Source organism: Vicugna pacos, chromosome 18, assembly GCF_048564905.1.
Source record: "Vicugna pacos chromosome 18, VicPac4, whole genome shotgun sequence".
Taxonomy (NCBI): domain Eukaryota; kingdom Metazoa; phylum Chordata; class Mammalia; order Artiodactyla; family Camelidae; genus Vicugna; species Vicugna pacos.
The window spans coordinates 26,549,765-26,574,647 of record NC_133004.1 but is presented as its reverse complement, the minus strand read 5'-3'; the positions used below and the strand labels follow the sequence as shown (position 1 = coordinate 26,574,647).

General features: G+C 42.2%; 1 protein-coding gene across 1 annotated transcript in view; it reads right to left on the bottom strand.

Moving 5' to 3' along the window:
• The window catches only part of VPS35L (VPS35 endosomal protein sorting factor like), a 108,073-nt gene that overhangs the window by 42,990 nt on the left and 40,200 nt on the right, over nt 1–24,883 (bottom strand). The window contains exons 13-21 of the mRNA XM_072942690.1: nt 22,052–22,129; nt 21,445–21,567; nt 12,341–12,387; nt 11,428–11,539; nt 10,785–10,901; nt 8,326–8,379; nt 5,986–6,066; nt 2,035–2,097; nt 761–846 (exon numbers count right to left, since the gene is read on the bottom strand). Coding sequence (XP_072798791.1) covers nt 761–846; nt 2,035–2,097; nt 5,986–6,066; nt 8,326–8,379; nt 10,785–10,901; nt 11,428–11,539; nt 12,341–12,387; nt 21,445–21,567; nt 22,052–22,129 — 761 coding nt within the window. The remainder of the gene's footprint in view (nt 1–760; nt 847–2,034; nt 2,098–5,985; nt 6,067–8,325; nt 8,380–10,784; nt 10,902–11,427; nt 11,540–12,340; nt 12,388–21,444; nt 21,568–22,051; nt 22,130–24,883) is intronic.

Here is a 24,883-nt window from a genome sequence, read left to right as displayed (position 1 = left end):
CTTGTCCTAAAGAATAATGTATTTGGAGTCACTGATTAAACGAGTTATATACTATCTAATATATTTTAAAATAAATATACAACTTCTAAAATAAAAATTAAAATCTCTCCTCCATATATGACCTAAAAGTATTTCATGTACCACCATTAGGAGGCAGATTTAACCAATACAAAGAAAGGTGGGGAGTGAGGATACAGGTCAAGCGCTGGAGCACATGCTTAGCATGCATGAGGTTCTGGGTTCAATCCCCAAAACCTCCTCTAAAAATAAATTAAAGAGTAAACCAAATTACATCTCCCTCAAAAAAACCACTATCTGAGAATTGTAGTTTGGGGGTAAATTTCTAATATCTAGTTAAAAAAAAAAAAAGAAAAGAAAATGAACTGAACTGAAGGCTGATCACAAATCTATATACAGATGGAAAACTTTCTAGCTCTGCTATCTTGACAAGTATGACTTTATCTTTTAAAATGTTACTCTCTAAATAGTACATCAATAAATTGCTCCTTCCCAAAACACACTGGAGTGAAATGTGGGTGATGGCCAGGCTCCTGTTAATACCTGTTACTTTGTCTCCTTTAGCACTGATTATAAACTTTCATCAGACTGCTCCTTTTAATGTGGTTTTCCTCCCAACGTTATTTTACGTATAAGTACGGACACATCACTAAGCATCAAAGTGCACATATCGATTTCTTATCAACTGGTTTCCCGGGGGCAGCAGGAATCGAAGCCTCTGATTACTTTCTGTTGCACCTACTTGATAAAAACTTCCATGATGCATTTGCAAACCTCCACCCGCACACTCTCTTTTTGGAACATGTCCAGAAATGGCAGAAATTTTTCCTAAAAAGGAAAAAAAAAGGCACTCTATATGCAGTTTACACACATTATTGGAAGGAATCCCTAGGTCACTTTTTCTTGGAAGGTCAAAAGAGAGAAAGTGTTGTTCATCTTTTTTAGGTAGGTCCGATCAGGACTCACGTGAAAGCAAGGAGAGGATTCTGAGGTTTTTTTTAAAAAAAACTATTACTATTAAAACAATTTACGTGTGCCCGGGGATCAGGGCTGGGACCAGTTAACATTCTGGAGAATCATCTTTAGATGACCATAAGCTCTTCCTGGTAGCAGAGGGCAGGTGAGGCTTTAGTCTTTTTACGACTGTACAGAGGGACAGAGACAGAAGAGTCAGAGTCGTACAGAGAGAGACTTCTGCATCCTGACTCCATGCTGAGTGACCGTGTGACCTTAAGTGAGTTGCTCCACCCGTTCCAGTTTTCTCACCTGTAAAGTGGGCATCATTACTACTCTCCCTTCCCGGTGGTGTTCTGAAAATGATATGAGGCAGTGCACGTAAACTCTAGCACAGTGCCTGGAGTGTGGCAAAAGTCCAGCAAATTACAGCTTCTGTTATGAAGTAAACAAAGACTCACAGTCCTGGGAGTGTAGATAAATGGAAACAGGAAGAGGGAGGGGTGCCAGGGAAGCTGAAGGAAGGGGCACAGAGTGTTACTACAGGGACAGTCACCTCGATCTGTACCCGCCCAGGGCCCTGCAGCAAAAAAGAAGGGCACAGGGCATTTTAAATTTTTGAGGGAAATATAATAAATCTCGACTCTGTCAGACACTGAGACAACTATTAGCTCCATGTGTTTCATAGTTTCAATATTAGATTGTGTGATAAAAAGCAGGTGCCATTTGAAAGTCAATGAGTTAGAGGATGTCCAGTTTGATTCCAAGGTTTGAGAAGCTGTATGATACCTAGCAGGCACACACATCCCATAGTAAGTAATGAATGAAACAGAGACAATATTTTCCTTTCATTCTATGCATATTATTTTCTCAAACGCTGTGTAAGTTGTTATGATATAGACATTGAAGTTGTTTAGACCTGACTATGTTTTTTTTTTAATAAAAAAAGGAACCATTAAATATTTCTTTTGGCCTAGGATACCATGAAAAAATTATGGAGACACTAAAGAAACCTCTGACTCAGATACAAATTTCCAAAGATAATTAAGGAACGTTACTTACCACTGAGAAGAGAACTGAGAAATCATGGAAGTGTGCAATCACTTTCTTAATTATTGACTGAAGCTGCAAAGCAAAACGAAAAACACGTCTTTAATAAAATGTGGACATTTTTTAAAAGGCAACCCTTTCTCACAGCTGGCAATCACAATTCCAATAAGGGAAACTTGGATTGCACAAGGAACAGGCAATGACTGGGTTAGGCTGGGCTTTGCCTCAATCTGAGCTTGCCCATCCTACCTGCAGTCTCGGGGAAATAACTTCTCAGCTTTAATCTCCTCTTCTGTGAAATGGAGAGCAAAGCAGTATCTCACTCATGGTTCACCTAAAGTGCTTAGAGCACCGCCTGCCCTTCAAAGCTCTCCCTGTAAGTCAGCTTTGAACATTCAAGGAATGGGCAAACTTTTTCTCCAAACGGCCGGCCACACAGTCAACACAACTACTCAACTTTGCTATTGTAGGTGGAATGGCGCCATAGACAATATGTAAACAAATGGGTGTGGCTGGGTTCCAATAAAACTTTATTCACAACCATAGGTCGTGGGCAACACAGGCCTTAGTTTACACATCCCTATTCCAGCCCATTGTGATCCTGCATTTCTTGACTACTTCAGTGGAGAGGCTCTGGACCGAGTTTGCCGGGGAGGTCAAAGGCCACGGCACTATCCAAGGACGGTGGCACATCTGTGAGGTCTGTCCCAGATGCCCAGGCACTGATGTCCACCAGCTCTCACCCTGAGATGTGCAGAGTCCTAGTGACAGGGCCTTGGCATTGAAGAACCAGGGAGGCGCTGTTTCTAACTAAAATATAAACCCCTATCCTTGGTTGCTGTCAAGAAGGAAAAATTTACTAAGTACTTTGTTTACACTAAAAACACTGCTGTTTAAAGCATCTGCAAAGGAAATGGCTCATGGTCAAAAATATAGACTATTAACAGGTACAAGCCCCATTTCATACTTAAGCAGCTCACTAGGTCATCAAGCAAAAGGCATACTCAAGGACTTCAAAACTTCACGACAAACAGAGCTCCGAGACAGAGCATTCAAAGATACTGCAGTCCTGTCTGGTTAAAACAGTTCTCAAAATCTTATCCGTAACAACTAACCTCTTTAGAACAAGACATTTTTTTCTTCAATATTTAAATACCGATATACTTGAATACATATAATGCATTTCCCGATTTTAAAAGATAGGCTTTTTTTCCCTCTTCAACATTTCCTTATGAAAATAATGAAACAAAGGAAATTTAAAGAATTTAGAACAAACACCCATTTACTCACCACTTAGATTCTGCAAGGGCCAATGTCTTGCTATATTTGCTCCATCTCCTCACCTATCCATCCATCCAGTGGTAGAATTGATAAACACGTAATTCCCACACTTTTAAAAAAATTTTTATTGTGAAATAATTTCAAACTTGCAGAAAAGTTGAAAGAATAGAACCCCAAACTCCCATATTCTCTTTTCCCAAACTCACCAATTTTTAATATTTTGCCAAATTCATTTTATCGTTCTCTCTACACAAGACAGATTTTTCCTGAACCACATGGAAGTAGACTGCATGTATCATGTCCCTCACCCCGTAATACTTCATTTGTATTTTGTAAGAATAATCATATCCTCTGACATTTCCACTCTGCTGTTATCAGATTCAGGGACGTTAACACTGATGGAATTGTAACACTTTACCATTTGTACTGCAACCTTGTCAACTGTCTCCGTACGTTCCTTACAGCATTATTTTTTCCTCTCTTCAGTACAAGATCCAGTTCAGGATCACGCACTGCATTTTGTTTTCACGTCTGTGTAGTCTGTGTTAATTTGGAACAGTTCCTTTGGCTTCTTTGTCATTGAGGACAATGGTATTTTTGAAGAATACAAGCCAATTGCTTTATAGAATGCTCCACAGTTTGGGCATGACTAATGTTTCCTCATGATTAGATTTGGTCATGCATTCTCGACTGGAAAGCTGCATGAATGATGCTGTCTTTCTCGGGGTACCGTATCTGCAGGCACATGATATCCACTTGCTCTGATGCAAAATACGGCTTTTGATTAGCAGGTCGATGATGGTCCAAATTCTCCACCACAGAGTCACTGCTCCTCCCCCGTGCAATTCATACTCATTCTAGGGGAAGACTCTCTGAGATATGGAAATATCCTGCTCCACATCAAACGTCCCTCCCCCCAGATTAAGTGCCCACTGATGATTCTTGCCTGAAGATTGATGATTCTTGTCTTTACTACTATGGTTGCCAATGGTAATTTTTCAGCTCTACCATTTCTTCCACATTTCTCAAAAGGCACCCCGTCCACTTTCCCCCTTATTCATTTACTTATTTATCTATCCATCGTAAGGACAGACTCCTGTCCAGATCCCTGCTTTACTCGATGGATTATAATCTATCATTGTATTTTTTTTTTTGATGCTCAAATTGGGAGCCCATGAGAGCCCCTTCCAAGCTGCTCCTGCACCCTTTTCATGTGCCCGCATCAGTTTTTTTGAGTACTTCCTTACTTCCTGGCACAAGAACATGTTCCAGGCTCGCCTTGTACCTTCCCCATCCTAGACCTGGAGTAAGCTAATTCTTCACAGACCCCTGCAGTTTCATTTTCTTGATGTGGTCCTCACTTAAGACAATGGACTCCCAACAAATCTGAGCGGCTGCCCTAAATGCAGGCTCACTCCAGGACATCTTTTACAAGTTGTTTTTAGACATGACAGAATTATAGTATAGAAGAGTTCCCTTCTGTCTTAGACTGCATTCAATTTATTATGTTACTTAAAATTTTCAATTAACTGGGTCACTAGCAGTCGGGGTCTTACTGCAAATTCCCCAACTAAAATTCTACTGCACATCACTCTTCAAATGAGCCCAAGACCTTCACAACCCACAAGGGTGTGACCCATTTTCTCTACACATTTTATTCACTCTGCAATATTTAGCAGGAGGCTGCCATGCATGACCATGTATTGTTTTCATCCCAGCTAGAAACATGCCAGAGACTCAGTGGCCGCTCAATAAACTGTAATGATGAACCATTTTAATTAGCAAATGGTGAAAAATTCTTAAATTAGTAAAACATAAAAATCTAAAATTTGAAGACTACGTAACTAATTTTCTTATATGAAGTGAGCAAGAAATCAACTGATCATGGGTAATAACTACCAGAACATTATGTTATTAAAGAAAAAAATAAAATCTTAATGAGGTCCGAAGTTACAGTAAGTGATCCTGAGCTGGATTCTATATTGGAGGGGAAAAAAATCCCCTACTAAGGACACCGAGTCCACTGACAACACTGGAACAAGGACAGGGGAGTAGGTGACAGTAATGAATTAATGTTAAACTCCCTGAAGTTGAATACGAAACTGTGGATATAAAGAAGAATGTCTTTGTTCTTAGGAAACTGAACTCTTTAGAGACAAAATGGCATGATGTATGCAGTCTATACTCAAATGATTTTTTAAAAAATTTACATACATATGTATGAACATATGTTTGTCTGTGTACACATAATGATAACGATAAAGCAAACATAGAAAATGTTAACAGTTGGTGAATCTGGGTGAAAAGCAATGGGAGTCCTCTGAGCTACTTTTTAAACTTTCCAATCAAGTTTGAATTTATTTCCAAATAAAAAGTGAGCTAAATTGAAAAACAAAGGCAGCTTACTCATTGATGCCAAGCAAGTGTACCAAGGCTTCCCATAACTCATCTCACTTAAATCCTCACAACCACCCTGAGGGTAGGACTATTATTACGCCCATTTTACAGGTGCGAAAACTGAGGCACAAGACTAAGTGATTAAAGGGCACATGGCTAGAATATGGCAAGGCTAAAATTCAAACCCAGGATTATCTGACTTTACAGCCTGACCCACGCAACATACCTATTTAATTCAACAGAATACAGTTCCTAACATTGTGGAAATGAGAAATGCAACTTCACCTGAGGGTAGGAGTCTTCAAATGCACGATCTGGAGTCATGTGCTTGATGACATCAGCTAAAACAGTATTCACCTCTCGCTTCTACGTGGGGAAGACAAATTAAACCTGCATTAGACACTGAATAATAGTTGTCAATTATTCTTTTGGTGGAAAGAACTAACATTTTCAGACTATAGCACGCACCTTCCAGGAACCATTTTCAACTATTCTGCTGAAAATAAAATACAGGGGAAAATCTCACCCCCATCACAGCCCTGAAGATGACTGTCTGCACCGTGTCAGGACACCATTCTCGAAGGTTCTGGGGCATTACACTGTCCCAGCTTTCCTTGAGTGCTGGTAAAATCCGACATGCCGCTTTCTCCCCCCGCAGTCCCAGGCCCCTCCCCAGCCGCTACAGAGAGCAGCGAGGAACTGGGGGAGGAACTCTTACAAGCCGCTGACCCAATGCCCACTTCACTTTTGCCAGCTGTATCAGAGGTCAGCCAGCCACAGCCCAAATCCAGCCCAGCGCCTGTTTTTATATAGCCCAAGAGCTAAGAATGGTTTTTACATTCAAACCAAAAGAAAAGTATTTCATGACAGGAAAATTATATGAGATTCAAATTTCACTGTGCGTAAGTAACGTTTACTAGAACACAGCCATGCCCACTCTCGTACTGTCTGCAGTTGCTTTCATCCTACAGTGGCAGAGTTGGGCACTTGTAACACAGATCATACGGTCCACAGAGCCGTAAAAACAGGAAAAGGTGGCCTTCTATAGAAAAAGGATGCTGACCCTTGGTCTACACAGCTGGAACAGTGAAGTTTCCTGGCAAGGCCGCTGTGAAGCTGTGCAGCCTACAGGCACACAGCTGTCATTACATACTCTCTCATTTAATGCTCATTGAACTCTCCAGCGTGGACATCATTATTCCCATTTTACAGATGAGGAAGTGGAGGCTCAGGGAAGTTAAGTGGCTTAGCCAGGGTCACAGAGCTAAAAAAATCTAACAATGGCACTAAAAGAAACCAAAGTTTCTTGGAGAAATAGCTGATTACAAATCTGGGATAAGAAATATGCAAGGAAGACTGGAGCATCTTATAACAGATTTTTTTTAAAAGGGAAGGGAAGGAGGAGGGAGGCAGAGGAAGAGAGAGAGGGAACTTAGTAGATTAAAAGAACTCTAGTAAGTTTTTCACAACGTATGGACCTTATTTTAATCCTGACTGAACAAATAAACTGTAAAATATGAGACAACTGGGGAAGTCTGAACATTTACTGATTTTTTTAATGGTATTAAAACATCATAATTTTCTTAGGATAATGTATTGGGATTTTGTTTCAGAAAAAGGAATTCTATTTCATGTATAAGCGCTGAGATACTACCATGTGAAACACGATGACTGAGCTGTGCTTCAAGATAATCTGGGGTGGGGAGAAGGGGTAAGAATACAAATGAAACCAGATTTATCACAAGTCGATCATTTCTGGGTGATGAGTACAAGGGAGACAATATGTTTGAAATTTCCATAGTAAAATAAAAATTCAATAAAACAAAGAAAATAAATTAGACCAACATTTACACAGTGCTTGAAATAAAGCAAAACCTGTTTCAGGAGTTAGAGGCCATGCGGTGTTTACCTTTAACTTCCAAACACTGGGGGCCATGACCGGGAGGGGAGGACAGGGCGCTTCGGGGTGGGGTGGGCGTGGGGAGTTAATTACTATTTTTTGATCTGGACCATGATTACACAGTGTACTTTGTGAAGATTCATGAAACAGCAAACTTATGATATATATACTTTTCCACATGTATGCTAAACGTCAATTTTTTTTAAGTTGATTAAAATAAACACCCTGGTAATAGGATTTGAAACCATTTCTACCTGCTTCTATATTCTCTGCTCTTTGACGAGACCAGTACTTCCCAACCTGGGGTTCTAGTCTGAGCCAAGGGAAAGAAATATCCTTGTTTGTTTAGAAAAAAAAATTACCTGCAAGTCACATATGTTTGGGAAATGCTGCTTACTAGACTCCCATGGAAGGTCACAATGTACTTTAATAATAAGCATCTAAAGTATACTACAGTGAAAAAAACCCTACTTAACTTTATAATGCAGCATTTCTCAACTTACACATAAATGTGGATCACTTTTGTTATATTACACATATTAATGCTCCATCATCCTATACCACAAAGGATGCGATTTTCATAAATTAAGAACGATTACCAATTTTAGAAAAAGAAAAACTATCATTGCAAAATGCCTAAATGCCTATGCTAGGCTTAGTCATGATTATGCACATGAAAAAAACATACAGTAATTCTTTCAAAAACAATCCCACAGCACACATACCGTGAAATGCTTGCAGGTATACTCCACCCACACTTCGGCACAATTAATGTAGTCCTAAAAGAAAAAGGAAAGATGTCTTTACAATAAGGTTGTAAAGGCCTTGGTTGGCCTTACGGCAAAAGCTCATCATGGACAAATCCCTTCAAGGGCTTTGACAACTAAGGGTTGGTAAGTGATAGGAATTTCAAGAGCACTGCATGTACTGAAAACTCTGGCCCACTGAGAGATTTTGCTTTGAAAAGTGAGATAAGAAAACATAAACTTCATTCCAGAATTGCTACTTGGGCCAAGATAGAAATCTGGGAAGCTCTGTCATTCCTGAAGAATGGAAAGAACCAAAGGGCAATGGAGACAATGGGGGGGGGGCAGTGGGGACAATGACCACGGATCTGGTTGAAGGTTCAAGCTTTGTTTAAAATCTGACTTTTGAATGTTCCAAGACAAAACAGGCCTCCTGCCTTTAAAAAACAAACCATCTGTCCTATAAAGGGGTGGTGTATATATATGCTGTAAAAAGGCTAAGAAAGCACAAAGGTTTCAGATAAGAAATGATGTGTTATATTCTGGTAGGAAGTGGACCCATGGAGAGATAATGGGGTGGCTATGGAAATGGCAGTGACCACTCAGTAAGGCTGTATGCCCCAAAAACACCCAAATGGGAAAAAAAAAATGGCCAAGGGAAAAGAGTCTGCAAGTATACGAAAAGAAAGAAGAAATGCAGAGGAGAGAAAAAGGTTACCTCATTCACACAAGAAAAGCCGGAAACGTGCTACGGTCTAACTGGAACGCTAGGATGGACTTAACGAGGTGAGGGTGAAGTTAAGGACTGGAGAAAACCGTTAACGGGGGCTTTTGATGCAAGGTTGCTTTGAAGCCTTGAGGTATTAGGCATTAGGGGCCCAGAGGTTGTTGACTTAAATATCCCAAATAAGCTGTTTTAGTTAGCCAATCAGAGTGAAGTTAAGTAGTGAATTTCAACAGCTGGAGTTAGGTGAGGATTTTGCCGAATTTAACACAGGTACATGATTTTGTAATTTAGTTTCTACTTTTTCTAAATTATACCACTATTTTTAATGCACTATCATAAATGTGATTAGCACGGGGTTTATAACTGGACTGGCTTTAATATTTCTGTCTCAATAAATGATTGAATCAAATGTTACAAACCTATATTCACTTATTCGCTGTGTTATGGTTCTGAATGTTTGCATCCCCCCAAAATGCATGTTGAAACCTTAGCCCTCAGCATGGTGACATGAAGAGGTGGGGGCCTTTAGGAGGTGATTAGGTCATGAGGGTGGAGCCCACATGAACGGAATTAGTGCCCCTACAAAAGGGACCCCAGAGAGCTTGCTCTCCTTCTTTCTGCCATGTGAGGAGGAGAAGCTGGCATTCTGCAACCCAGAAGAGGGTCCTCACCAGAATCCAACCCTGCTGGCTCCCTGATCTTGTACTTCCAGCCTCCAGAACTGTGAAAAATAACTTCTGTTGTATATAAGCCACCTGGTGCATCGTATTCTGTTACAATAACCTGAATGGATCAGGACGTGCTGCTGGCTGGAGGGGAACGGTGCAGGATGTGGTGAAGTTTGGCCACAAAGACAGCCAATACCATTTCCCTAGTGGCAGCCACATAACTTGCTGGCATGTTGCCTAAAAGGACAGTGGGGCGTGAAACCCAAACATACAACACGATGACCATCACTTCATGCATTACAGTAACTAACATCAGTTGGTCCGTCTTCCCAAGACTTCCTGCGCCAGAAGTACAGGGAGAAAGAGGCTTCAGCTGTCCATTCAAGGGACGGAAATTCCAATTCCCTTTTGCTAATTACTGGCTTGACTGCCAGTGTTCAGTTAGGACTATCCTACTAAACTGTTTTTTTCAAATCCAAATACAAGTTGACCCTTGCACAATGTGGGGGTTAAGGGAACTGACTCTCTGTGTAGCTGAAAATCTGTGTATAACTTATAGTCAGCCCCCTGTATCCGAGATTCCTCCGAATCTGTGGTTTCACTTCTGTGGATTCAAACAACCGAGGCTTGTGTAGTAGTATAATATTTACTATCGAAAAAAAATCCATGAATAAGTGGATTTGCACAGTTTAAACCCGTGTTGTTCAAGGGTCAAGGGTACTATGGGTTGCTGCACTTTGGATGCCCTTTCCAAAGTTACAAGTCTTCTAAAGCTTCAAGAATTTATAATTTCACACTTTTAGTTCATCTTAAGGCCCCAAGAATAAGACATAATAAGCATACAAAAATCAAAGAACTACATCTTCAGAGCTATGAGTTCTCCTTTATTTGTTGACAAATACAATTAAAATAAGTAGATTTCTTTAAAAAAAAAGAAAAAGGGATGATTATGATTAGTTGAAAGAGAAATGTTTTAAAAGAATGAGCATACTGCATAACTTGGAAAAAAGGCAGTTTAATCAAAGGGCTAAGTGGTCACCCACCTGTGGATTCTTCAACTTAGTGATAACTTTCCAAGCTTCATTGAGAATCTGAAGTCGATCACCCTCAGGAGGATCAGCCAAGGCCAAGTTTAACCCCAGCGAACGGAAAAGGAGATGCTGAAAAATACAGCAAACCATTACAACCCTGGAGATTTTAAATCAGTCACTTGAGGCACAAAGGAAAAGGCTGCAACAGTCGGCCCGTCTCACAGTTAATCCTCCAACGACCTCTCTCTGAAGTTCTATCACAGACACATGCAAGTTAGACCGAGGAGCTCAAAACAAAGAGCTGGCTCTGTGTACTGGTCCAGTCTGTGAGCCATAATATCCTGCTGGACAAAGCTTTTCATAAATAATGAGTGAAGATACCGTTTTAAAGATGTAAGACCAAAGTTTTCCTAAGTACTTCACAGTGAGCTAACTGGATAAGTTTAGGACTCATGGAGGCCCGACTCACAGCAATCACACATGTCTCACGGTCCCAATCGCTAACTCATCTTCCCCTGTGCTCTTCAGAAACACAGCCTTCGTTTGTTTTCCCGTTGGGCCCGAGCTGCCCCGACACCGGACTCTGTCTCCCTCGAGAGCTATCGGGCAAACACTGCCTATTTGTTCTCTGCTGAGCATTTAGTCGAGAGCCTACCTTGGGGAAACCGGACTCATCGCACTCTTTAATCATGCCAATGAAATCCATGGACCTTGTGGCGATGAACTCGGCCCGGAAAGCTGACATCACGGAATTCAGCAGCAAGGCACTGCAAGACACACATGCCCCCATGTCAGCAGAGCTTCGCCTTAATGAAAGTTGCTTTAATTTTAGGATGTATGTTGTGGGGAAAGATGGCTGACAGCCCTTTAGTGGTAAGGTTAGGGGGGAAAAAAGACTGGAGTAAAAAGGCAGCCTCTAGAGATTAATATGGTGTTTTGTGCATATTTGGAACTTGATAAATATTCAGCTGTTTGGAAGAATGGGTGGATGGATGGGTGGGCGGCTGGATCAATGGATGAACAGGTAAATAAGAAAGTAATCAAATCCACTTAAACAGAAGAAAACTGAGCCTTCAATAGGCTGGACCACTAATAAAACTGAACATTAAGTAACAATGTTAATCCAAGCTGCAAATACATATCTGCATCTCTTATGAAAAGCACTGTTCAAACCTAGGGACACAGTGGTGAACAAAACCCACTCCAGGCTTCTCACACATCTGCCACTGAAAGGAGAGAAGAGAAACTTCATGTGCCTAGAAAATAGGAATTTGAGTTTATCCTGACCTTACCACTTATCACAGCCCAATACAGAAAGAATTATTATTACTATACCCATTTGACAGATGAGGAGACTGAGGCACAGAGCAGTCATAGTGACCCAAGGTCAGAAAGCTAAGAAAGAGTGGAGCCCAGATCCGAAGCCAGGCAACTGGACTCCAGCACTCCTGACCTCCATGCTACCCTGCTTCCCTGTTGGCCCTCTTGCCCATGCAGGCATACCACGCTCAAAAAACCCAACCAACTCCATTTTCAAACTCCAGCTTTCTGAATTTCAAAATACTTACTTGTTTCCTAGTTTCTTACATCTCTCCATCATCTCGGTTAGCAGAGCCTAATTAAAAAATAAGAAGAAAAATTATCAAATTGGAGGAACAAAAGCATATTTCTCACCAATAGATTTCCAAAGTAATACTTTAAAAAATGCAGCTACATGCCCATTTCTAGAACTCTCAATGCCCAGCAGGTATGGAAAGGATGGAGGAGAAAAAAGATTCAGTCTTGGGGCACTGAGTGCCATGGGTAAGAGCTGGGGCCCTGGCCTCAGGCACACTTGGGTTCATATCTAGTCTCACCAGCTACATTCCCTCATCCTTAGGCAGATGATACAGGTGGCAGATGATACAGATTTCTGCAGGATGATGAGAGTGGTACCTCCTGTGCTTTAGGGCACCAGTGAGAATGAAAATTGCTTTACTCTCCACCTCACCTGGACCCCCATGTTCCTCCCCACTCACCAGGTGCCTGTGGAATTCTCAGCAAAACAAATAAACACCGGGCAATACTTGGTGCTGGCCAGTCCCGGTGAGAAGCACTTGGCATTCATGATGTCACTTCTCACAAGCACCACAAGGCAGGCTCTCTACCCTCCCATTTCACAGATGAGAAACCAAGCCACAGAAGAGCGATGTGCTCAGGCCAAGGTGACGCGGCTAGTTCTGGTGGGCTGGACGTGGCCCGGGCGGTCTGGCTTCAAAGGCCGTGCTCCTCACTACATTTCCTCTCTGCATTTTGAAGCATATTTTTCCCCCCAAAGGAAGTAAATGTTCTATTCACTGGAATGCTATTAATGGCTTCAGAGCTATCTTAAGACGATTACGTATCTTTAAAAGAGCTCCTGTTTTTCAAAAAAATCAATGGAAGAAGCAACCTATAGGGCAGTGGTTTGAGGAAGGAATTGAATGGCACAGACAAGGTCAGTCCCAAGACAAAAGAGCTAATACAGCGGCCTGGACGCTGAGCACGTGCCGGGCACCACACACTGGGCCCTGGGCTAAGCGCTGTACACACCTTTTCCCATTTACTTGTCACAATGGCCTTCGAGGCCCATGTAAATTATCCCCACTTTACAAACGAGGAGGCCAAAACTTAGCTAGGTTAAGCCACTTCCTACTCAGTGGTAGAAATGAGATTCGGATCTAAGTCTGGCCTGGAAGTCAAAAAATAAAGCGAGTCTTCTCTACTGCAATCCCACCCTTTCCAGCTGTGTCCTGGGTGTTGCCTGAATAATTCAGGTGATAGATAGCTGACTGTGGACATAACTGGCAGTACCCCCACCCCTAGAACCCTGATTTTATTCAGGTTTCTGTCTCTGCCCAACGAAAATCAGGTTGGGTCCTATTACGGAGTGAATTATGTCCCCCTCAAAATGCATGTTGAAGTCCTAACCCCCCAAGTGACTGTGTTTGGAGACAGGACTTTCACAGAGGTAATGAATGTTAAATGAAATCATGAGTGAGGCCCCAATCCAATAGGAAGGATGTCCAGATGTTCTTATAAGAAGAGGAAGAGACACCAGGAACACACATGCACAGGTGAGGGGACAGGGGAGGACACAGTGAGAAGACAGTGGTCTGCAAGGCAAGGAGAAAGGCCTCAGCAGAAACCAACCCTGCTGGCACCCTGATCTTGGACTTCCCAGCCTCCAAAACTGTGAGAAGATAAATTTCTGTTGTTGAAGCCCCCCAGTCTAATATGCAAGCCTGCTGTGGCCTAAATGGCCACCCACCCCCCAAATTGATGGTATTAGGAGCTGGAGCCTTTGGGCGGTGATTAGGTTTTAAGAGTGGAGCCCTCATGACTAGAATTAGTACCCTCACAAAAGTGGCCCAAGAAAGCTCCCTTGTCCCTTCTGCCATGTGAGGACACAGCAAGAAGACAGGAAGGACCAGGAAGGGCCCTCACCAGACACTGTATCTGCCAGCGTCTTGATCTTGAACTTCCCAGCCTCCAGAACCATGAGAAATAAATTTCTGTTCTCTGTAAGTCACCCAGTTTGTGGTGTTTTGTTACAGCTGCCCGAACATACTAAGCAAACTAATACAGGTCCAAACCAGTCACACTGGTCTCACGCCTCTTGCCAGCGGTGGGTTTGGACAGGGGCACGTGACCCATTTCTTGCTACTGAGATGGGGGTTTAGAGGAAAAGTTTCCTTGCTCTTAAACAGGAACCAAAGGAACTGAAGACTCCCCATCTTTCTGCCTCTGGATGTGGCCATGTCTGAACGCGATGCCTGGAATGACTGCAGTCACTTTGCTGCTACCTGGGGATGGCAGAGCAGAGAGAAGAACAGAACCTGCCTGGCCCAGAGCCTTCACTCAGTATTCAAGAGAACACACTGAATTATTTTTGTAGGGCCAGTTAGGCGTTTGTTTCTTGCGGCCAGAGCATCCCAGCTGAGGATAAAATTGACGTTGTCACAAACGGCTTCCCTAACCCACTCACGGGGTATTTCATATTTGAAAAGTCATTCTTGAAGACCAATATCAAAGTGGTTTCTGGGAAGGCTGGGAAAGAGATATTTTGATAATTTCCACATTGATACTCCTTAACACATGCAATAATCACTCATTCAACACCCACCTATGAAGCAAACTTCATGTACTGGCCACTCTCCCAGGCACTGGGAACAGGGCACTGACAGACTGAAATCCACACCCGTGGGTGGCTTATTCTCACACGCACGCACATGTGCACGTGCGTGTGTACATACGCACATGCGTGTACACGTGCCCACACGCACAAATGAATGAGATGTCTTGGCTCACCACTTCTGAAAAGACAAACTATGGCAAATGCTAACATGTGGACAAAATGCTAACATTCTGGCCATTAAGACAAGACAAATGTTTTAAAAATTCTCTTTTTCACAGGAGATGAATGCATTAATGCATCCAAGAATATAACTTTAAAAACAAAGGGCTCCATATAGTCATACAGGACCAAAGGGAGACCCTCAAGTGTCCAGGGAGCCAAAGAGCCAAATGTTATGGATCCCAGCAAGGTCTGTTAGAGGTTACTAATTTTTTTTTCCTTCTGAGAAGTGACACGATTGATTACCTTTGGCAAGAACAAGACGAACAACAGTTCAAATCAGAGTGAGATTGAGACAAGCCTACTGGCTGAGATAAACCACTGAAAAACTTGCAGCTCAGAATATGTTTACAGACACACATCAGAACTTGGAAGATTCATTAGGCCCCTGTATTTCATTTGTTTATTATATTTTACAAAAATTATAGAAATAAGAAATGCTTATGGACAAAAGCTCAAACAATACTGTCATGCATCGAGTAAAATATGAATGCCCTCCCTTCCAACTCCTACTTCCTAGGGATTACCAATGTCAACATTCTGGTGTTTATCTTTCTAGACCTTAGTCTATGCCTTGTGAATGTATAGCTTTTGTTGTAGAAGACTTTTGTTTTAGAAAAATGGATCGTCTTACACATCTTGAGCTGCAACTTGTCTTTTTTACTTAAGAATCTAGCATGGGCCTCCCTCCTCCTGTGTTAGTCCACACAAATCTCCCTCATTCTTTTTAATGGCTGAGGAATCCACACCATGGATATAACATTATTGTTCCAACTGCTCCCAACAGATGACGTTTTTAAAATATTTTATTTCAAGCCAATTACAGACGCATAAGAAATTGCAAAAAGAGTAGAGGTGTTGTGTCCTCATCACCCAGCTTCCCCCAGTGGTGACATCTTCATAAACACAGCACATTGTCAAAGTCAGGAAACTGACACTGGTATGATATAAACAACTAGACTATTTCACCAGGATTTTCATGCACCTTTATTTTTTTAGGGGAAAGAGTATATCTTTGTGACACTTCATTAACATATTTGAATTTGCACAGGAACCATCATATTTAACTACTGGATACTGGATTTTTAAGGTTTTCTCCAGTTAGGGTTATTTACCCACTTCAAAAGCATGGGAAAAGAAAAGAGGTTGGGTCAACACCACGTTTCTGATTTCTAAACCGAGATTAACTCATACGCAGCCCAGAGTGCGCACAGATGTGCACTTCTGCTTTTACTAAACAGCCTCCCAACCAGTGTTGAGAGTTATTGCTCCATGAAAAAGGTGAACCAAATAATATGCTTATCACATTCTCTTTCTAATTTTTCTAGATGAAGCAAACATGTAAATGGTGGGCAAAATCACAAACTAATCTTAAGTGCTCTCTTTTTCACAGGAGATGAATGCATTGAAAATGCATCGAAGAATGTAACAACAACAAAAGGCTCCATCGTCACACAGGACCATAGGAACATCCTTAAGTGCCCAAATGTTATGGGTCCCAGGAAGGTCTGTTAGAGGTTATTAATCTCTCTTCTGAGAAGTGGGAGCCTTTCCCCCGGTCCAGAGCTAACGCAGCTCAAGTCTCAAAGAAATAAAATATTTCATTGTGAATAAAAAGAAATGCTATACCCCAGGCATTAGAAAGGAGAAATTCTTAATTTTCCTCATCATTTCTTTCACTGGGGATTTTTCCCCAATCCAAAAGAATGAAAATAAACCACCTTTGAGAGGGATCTATCAATGGCCAAGGCTCGTCTTAGATTTGCATTCTTAGCCTAATCATATTTTAGAAGGTTTAAAGGGCAACTGATAGTACAATCATTGGAGCAATAGCCCCATGGGTCAATCTGTTAGGGACTTTAAGTCCCACCTCAAGTGCTGTGGTTAACAGGTGATACCTAGAAAGAAAGCGTCCAGAGAAGTTAAGTGGACAGATCTGCCGGTTTCAGCGTCACTGCCAAAATGGCTACATGACTTCTTTCTAACTGACACTAGCAAGTTTGTAAGCTTCGTCTTAGGTGAGGTGCCTCACCTATAAGATGGGGATAAGAGCAACACCTAGGCTGGGGGAGGCTTTGAGAGTGAATTAAGGTAGCCCAGGTAAAGTAAGTAACACGGGCAGACCTCAGAGACACTGAGGGTTTGGTTCCAGACCACTGCAATAAAGCGAGTTATCTCAATAAAGCAAGTCACGTGTATTTTTTTGGTTCTCAGCACATATAAAAGTTATGTTTGCACTATACTGTCGTCCATTAAAGTGCAATGGCATTATGTCTAAAAAAGCATACGTATTTTAATTTAAAAATATCTTATTGCTAAAAATGCTAACCATCAGCTGAGCCTTCAGTGAGTCCTAATTTTTTTTGCAATAGTAACATCAAAGATCACTGATCACAGATCACCATAACATACAATAATGAAAAAATATGAAATACTGTGAGAAGTACCAAAAATGTGACACAAAGACAGGAAGTGAGCAAATACTGTTGGAAAAATGGCACCAACAGACTTGCTGGATGCAGGGTTGCCACGGAACTTCAATGTGTAAAAAAATGCACAACCTGTGAAGCACAATAAAGCAAAGTGCAATAAAACGAGGGGTGCCTATGCAGCACACGGCCGAGGGAGCCTCAGAAAGAGGTGGCTGGGTTAGGAGCTCAAAAGCTTTTCGCAGCATCCCTGATCCACCTCCCTGCTCCACTCTTCACGACCAACCCACACCCTGCCTTCTAAACGCTTCCTGAAAGGACCAAAGGTCACAAAACATTCCTAACAAAGGGTATTTGTTATAACTTTAAGTGAATGAAAAGCATCATAAAATCATACAGGAAAAATTTCCCATCTACAAAACACCACGACAGAGCAAGAGTGAAAGTGGAGAGAGAAATGTTAAAAAGGAAATGCACCAAAATGTTAACACTGACCAGATGTTCATGACAGGGGTTTAAGTGGCTATTTGTCTCCTTTTAACCTTTTTATCCTTTCCAAATTCTCTCCAATGAATGTGTATTTTTATTAATAAATGTTTTCCAACTATGAAAGTTCTCTATCCATTTTGCCTCTTGTGTTTTCCACGGCTACCAACCGGGTCTCCTCTAATCCATCTGGTATGCTTCTGCCAGTCTGATCTTCAAGCACTGCTTTTTTCTTCTTTTTCTTTTTTTTTTTTTAATTGAAGTATAGTCAGTTACAATGTGTCAATTTCTTGTATCAATTTCTGCTGTACAGAACCGCTTTTTTCAAATCATTCCCCTGATCAAAAATCTTTAAGAGCTGCCTGGTCTCCACAACATGATGTTCCACAACCTGTGCAGCCTGGCCCCCTCCCAGTCAGCCTAGTTTCTCACTCTTCTCCAGTGATGCTCTCTCCTCATCATGCCCCTTACCTGTCTGCTTGCACAGGTCCCTTCCCTCGGCCCCTCCTTTACTGCCCCCACACCATCCCCAACTCATCCCCTGGCCTTCAAGTCAGTCCAGGCCCCTATCTGCCATTCAGACCGAAGATAATGATGGTAACCACCCCCATTTGCCTAGTGCCTGCCATGCACCAGCTCTTGGCCGTGCACTGATGCACATCATCACAGTCATCTCATAAAAGCCCTTTGAGGAAGGAAGGTTCTGTTATTAGCCCCATTTTACAGTTCATCATACTGGGGCACAAAAAGGTCAAGCAGCCCAGGGCAACACAGCCACAGTTTGAACCCAGGTCTGCCCAACTACCTGCCCCACCTCTACCACTTTCCTCTTCCCTCCTTCGACAGTGACAAGCTACATCGTACAGCTTAGCAAGAGAACATGCAATTCCAAACCAGCAAGACAAAAAGCTGCAGAAAACAATCAGAAGTTTATCGAAGGATTTGTTTTTAACTGTCCAAAAGCAGGTTTTATGAAACAGGTGATTTTTCCCTCTGCAGAACATGCTTAAAATTGAGGGAATAAATGGTGTTTACTTACTACAATTTTAATTGTATGAAGGGGGGAAAATGTTGTCTTCAAACAACAAAAAAAAATCTTTTTGAATAATCACTCCATAATTTTGCGGGGGAGAGGATTTTGGGTTTCAGTCTCGACTTGAAATTTCATATGTCAAGTATTTGCAGCTGAAAACATTTCTCCTTTCTTCCACCTAGACAGTTCTCTCTTTCTGTCTCACCTACCTGTCCCATGTATTGCCAACTGATGCAGCCAAACTCGACAATCCACTACTCTGCAGGTGTGGCCTCTTAGACACACACGGCTCCAACTCCCCAGTGGACACAACCCAGCCACTGTCAAAGAGCTTTTATGCATCATATTATCACATACACTTTCAACACCACCCTCCACGCTGACATCAATTCTTCTACATTTTGAAAATGATTTTTATGAGACACTGCAAGTTCCTTATTTAAGTGCCCCAAGAATCAGAGTTTATTATTATTCAGGTGACCTAATTTTTTTTAATCACTTCTTCTAGTGCAATAATGATTTCCTAGAGTTTTACTCCCCAGGAAAGCTCTCTTCCCAGCTCCTGCCATCCTTTGAGATTACTGGTGCTCAAAATAAAAGGCAGAACGCCCTATGACATGTACCTTTTGTTTTTAGTCCAATTTTGTTTTTCATTAAAACAAGGGGGAAAAAAAATAAGTGTTCTCATTTTCAAATGCATCAGGTCCTGCTCCTGTGTTTCAGTTATTCAGCTGAATCGTTCAAGTTCGTGGTATCTCCTCCCAGGAACGTGGGTCAGGGTGTGGTGGACAAGACTATCCTGAAGATCACAGAGAATGGCCAGCAAATTCTCAAAGAAAGAATCTTCTGTTTATACTGGCTTGATTTAAAATCAATTTACTCAATGGTAAAAAAAATGCACCTGAAATACAAGACATCCCTATTCTTCTCCTCATATTTCAGGATTTGGAAAAAAATCAAAATATAAGCAATGCATTATACTTGTTGAAAAGTTAGAAAACACAGATGGGCCAAGAAAAATAAGAGGATCCAAAATCTCATCCTTCAGTGGTACTTTGTCATATCTCCTTCCCAATTCTCTCGTGCAGACAGAAGAATCACATTTGCAATCCTGATGACGCAACATTCAAGCACTGCAGGGGTGATGGGGAGCAGCCAATTAGGCAGCGTAAATGGACTGTCTCGTCTGATCCACGCAATGGACTGGAAGACAGGAATTATTACTGGTCCCATTTCACAGGTGAAGAAAAAAGTGCAGAGTGGTTAGAGACAAAGCCACTTGACCTCTGCTTTATCCCGACAGCAGTAACCAACAGAGCTGAGATTCAGACCCAGGCAGCTCAACTCCAGGGCTCACACTTGAACTCCAGGCCACACCACCACTTAGGACACACACAGTAGTGCATGTAACCTCCTTTTTTCACTTGGCCAAGTACTGTGAGCACCCTGACGTCAGCACGTACTTCATCGTGGGTCTCCATCATTTTCAATGGCCCCATGACATTCCATTGACTACATATACCATAGTTCAACCAATCCCCTTCTGATGGCTGTCCCCAGTGTTGCACTAGCATGAACACACCTATACACATTTAATCAAAGTCCTATTTTCTTTCTTTTTCTTTAGAGTTGTCAGAATGTGTTTGCAGATTCTGGGAAAAGGCAGCTGTATTTGAATTTTGCTTCGGTCTAGGTGTCCTTATTTTGTAGCAAGACCTATTTTTCCCTCACACATAGAATAAATTCTCAACCATCAATGAGAAGACAGTAGAAGCTTCACCTATCACACTTATTATGACAAGATGAACTGGTGTCCTACCCAAACTGCTTCTCTGAGGGAAGAGAAAGAGTATTTCTGCTGTGATTCTGACTTTAATTCCTGACAATGCTTCAGTTAGACAAAAAAGAAAGAAATTTTTATAAAAGCAATTACATGTAAGTTTCACTTTCCTTCTGTAAAATGGAAAAAAAACATTACCTGCTGATTTTATTAACTTATTATAAACACAAAAGGAAGGTTAAAACATGAAGCTTAGTGAAGAGGCAATGAAGCGCGCTGACCCTGGAGTCAGTTCGGTGAGTCTCCATCCAGGCGCCACCACTTACTCGTTGTGTGACCTGGTGTAGGTGTTTGGCCTCCCTGAGCCCCCGCATCTCCCTCCCAGGGCCAAACAAGGCACTGGAGGAAAAGTGCCGAGCACAGAACCAGCCACAATGGTGAGCCGCTACAAAGGGCCCTGACTGTGGTACAGGGCACCCAGGTGTAGGGGCCGTTACGACATGGGAGAGAGAGGGGCCCCGGCATCCATCCTCGGTGCGAACTCCACACTGAAGCCACCTGGCAGTTACCTCGGGGGCGCGGTAGGAAATGCACTGGAAGATCCAGTCCATGGCAGGCGAGTACAAGGGGAGGTAGGATGGAAGCTCCACTCCCTGGACCACCAGCTGGTTCTGAACCGTATCCCCGTGAATCTACAGGAGACCAAATAAACACTTAGAAAAGGAGGGAAGTCACATAATAAACGAAGAGCATGTAACTCAGACTGTGCATACCCGCAAGCATTTGGATGGCCCCGAGAGAAACAGCCCGGTTTCTTGGGTTTTTTTAAACTAGAAAAGACATACAGGAAGTTTCCCACGTCTCCGAGCTGAGGTGCTTTGGGAATGTGTGCTGTGCAGAGAAGTAACCTGATAAAAAGGGAGCCAGCAGATGCTAGGAAGAAAGGCTGATCAACAGGAGACGCTTCCTATTAACACATGCATATTAATTCTCTCTGCTTGTTCAGTACAATCAACACATTTTAATTGTCTGTAACAGACGTGAGTGTCATTTTCTACAGTTTACACATTTAAAGAGCTTCAAGGCAATCTTGACTTGGAAAACCAACTGAGTTTCATGAAATTTGTGATCGTGTGACTATGATACCAATTAGCTGTTCTGACAGTATTCTCTTACCTGTTTGAATGTAAGGAGGAAGTCAAAAAAGTTCTTATTTAGGCTTTCTTTGAGATGTGGGGCCACTTCCATGCCCACCTGCAGCCAAACAAAATGAAATTACCTTGACCACAGTTGCAAATAATACACAGTGCGATGCCACTTTTGGAAATTAACAATATACACAGAGATGGACAGAAGCAGAGAGAAGTCCAGAAAGTTAATTTTTATTCTTTTTGCTTATCTGTTTTCTTATTCAATAAGCATAAGTCTTGCTTTTGTAAGAAAAACCACAGGAGCTATTTTTAATGAAAAAAGGGCAACATTTGCAGTAATCATCCTTGCAATTTCCCAAAGGTAATGGAAGTATTTCTGAACAGATGACCAAGAGAACAAATCAATACAGAACTAAGGAGAAATGTACTCTCAAGACTACGTGTACGACTTTCTCTTCCTCTCTAAAAAATGATAAACACACATGTGGCTATACTTACTAAATGAAGCAAAAGGATTCTGGTATGTAAGAGACTCAGCTGGGACTTCACCGTTGCACTGTTAAAATATATGGATTCATCCTTTGCTGGGCAGTCATAGAAGTAGACATAAATTCTGATGGAGTTTAAGCAATTTTATATAAGACAAGCAGGAAGCTGAACAGTGCTATGATCCATTGGCTCCTGCATCCATTGTTTTAAAAAGATGGTAACATTTCCAGCTGAAAAACTTTGCTCATCATACAGCAGGTGGCCAGAGCCCTGGGGTGGGATGGAAAAGTGAAGTTCTCAGCTACGGCAGGGAGTTCAAATATTGAAACAGAGCAAAAGCATCAGTTCCTTAAGCTAAGCTCCTTGGATGCACCTCAATTCCAAACTGCTGTTTTAGCACAAAAACAACTTTGCAAAAGCAAGTTGCTTTCTGGGACTTGGCTTCTTCCAAGGGGGACAGATTTCTGCCACTCACCTCCCCCCCCCTACCCTGAGGTCATGAAGATTAATGATAATGATTATTTTTTAGAAGTCCCTGAAGAACCCCTTTGAGAAGAATTATGCATGATCCACTGGGGCGGTAAATTCCAAGGGCAGCTCTATAGCTGTTGGGGATGCTTCCAAGGACAAGCACAGAGACAAAAAAAAGAAAGAAAAAGAAGACTAACAACAAATGTCAGATCCTCTTCTACTGTGTTCTGATTCTATTGTCTTTCCTTCCAGTAATCGTTTCATAGAAAAGGCAGTAATTATCTGTTACACGATAGCAAAAAAAAAAAAAAAAAAAGGCTCAGGGGACAAGCAGTGGAGATGAACTGAAGGGGCCATGACTTAGAAGAGGAGTTAATCATACTTTCCTTTAATAAACAGTTTTGAGCTCCCCCCGTCCCACCCACCCCCAAGCCCTGCCTACTCACTGCCTTTGTGTTTTGTTTATCTCTTCCCATATAGCCAAATGAGCAGCTTGGAAATCTGCTTGGGTCTAAAAGATTTCTACCTAGAGTAGCAAGGGTCGTTAGACTCATGATTTCCGTCTGCTGTTTCTGTCTGCCTGGCATTTGTTCCCTCTGTTTCTGGAATCAGCAAGGTGGATTTGCCTTTGGAGAATCAAACTTCCCTTTCAGACCATGGGTCTGCGGTAGAGCTGGACCCAGCCCACTCTGAGCCGCAGGGTGGGCACATGACCTAGGCTCGGTCAGGAGGCATATCCCATCCCATGGCCACGGTGACTGGTGTAGCTAAGGTCAAGTGACCCAAGGGGATCCAGGGAGAATCAGCCCTGAAACTCTGCCTGGAACTACCGAGGAAAAGGCACTCTTTGTCCCTAAGGGGAGAGGATGGAAGCCTTTCCAACCTATGGAAAGATAGAGCCGCAGAGTGGTCACCCAGAGGAGAGCAGAGAACGAGGGAGGAGATGACCCCTGACTCAGCTCGGAGGCCCTGGATCTGCTGTATCTGCACCACCCCAGGCTCTTCAGACGCACAAGACAATAGATGCCCCCTTTCACTTCAAAGCAGTGTGAATTGGGTTTCTGCCATATGCGGCTGAAGGAATCCTTATTAATACACGGACTGTCTCTCACTCTTTTTATGGCAAAAGATTTTCAGTAGCTACCCAACCAGGGGAATTGATGCACTGCCTGAACTGACACAAATAATTTCAGATACAGCGCATGTCATCACCAGCTTTCCTGGTGTGGGTCTGTAATCTCACCTCATTGTCGCCAAGTTTTAAAGTTTTATCTGCCATGCAAAGGCACTTCAAATGCAACAAACATTATCTTTCACTAGCTCCTGTACTTTTAAAACTGAACAGGTTTGCAAGGAATGGGTTATTTCCCCTCTCCTTCTGATCTCTCTTTAATAAATGTGTGACATAAGACACTAAGACTCTAAACCTTGATTACTCTCCTATTACTGATGTCAAAGTGAGATCAAAGAATGCACTGCGTGCAGCAAGCAGAAAGGCAGCAGAGCCCAAAGACGCAAGTGACGCAAGTTCCATCTCCCCCGAAGGATTATCTAGGAGCATTTTGTACGTGACAGGCCCTCAGCAAACACACATGGAAGGAGCAACCAAGCTTCAAGATACTCCAAAGCTGAAGCTCTAGGAAACATACCTGATGTTCCTGTGTGAAAAATCCACGCCAAGTTTCAAGCAGATGGCAATGCAAAAACACTCTGGCCTCTATTACTACGAGGGAGCAGGTGTCCTTAAACGGAAAGCTCGCTCTTTCTTGCTTGCTTGCTTGCTTTCCTGACTCCCTGTATCAGGAAGCAGAGCTATAAAAAGTGTCCTTCCTAAGGATGTCTGCTACTCACTCTGAAGGCAATGACCGTTTCATGACACTGGAGACCACAGGGCTCT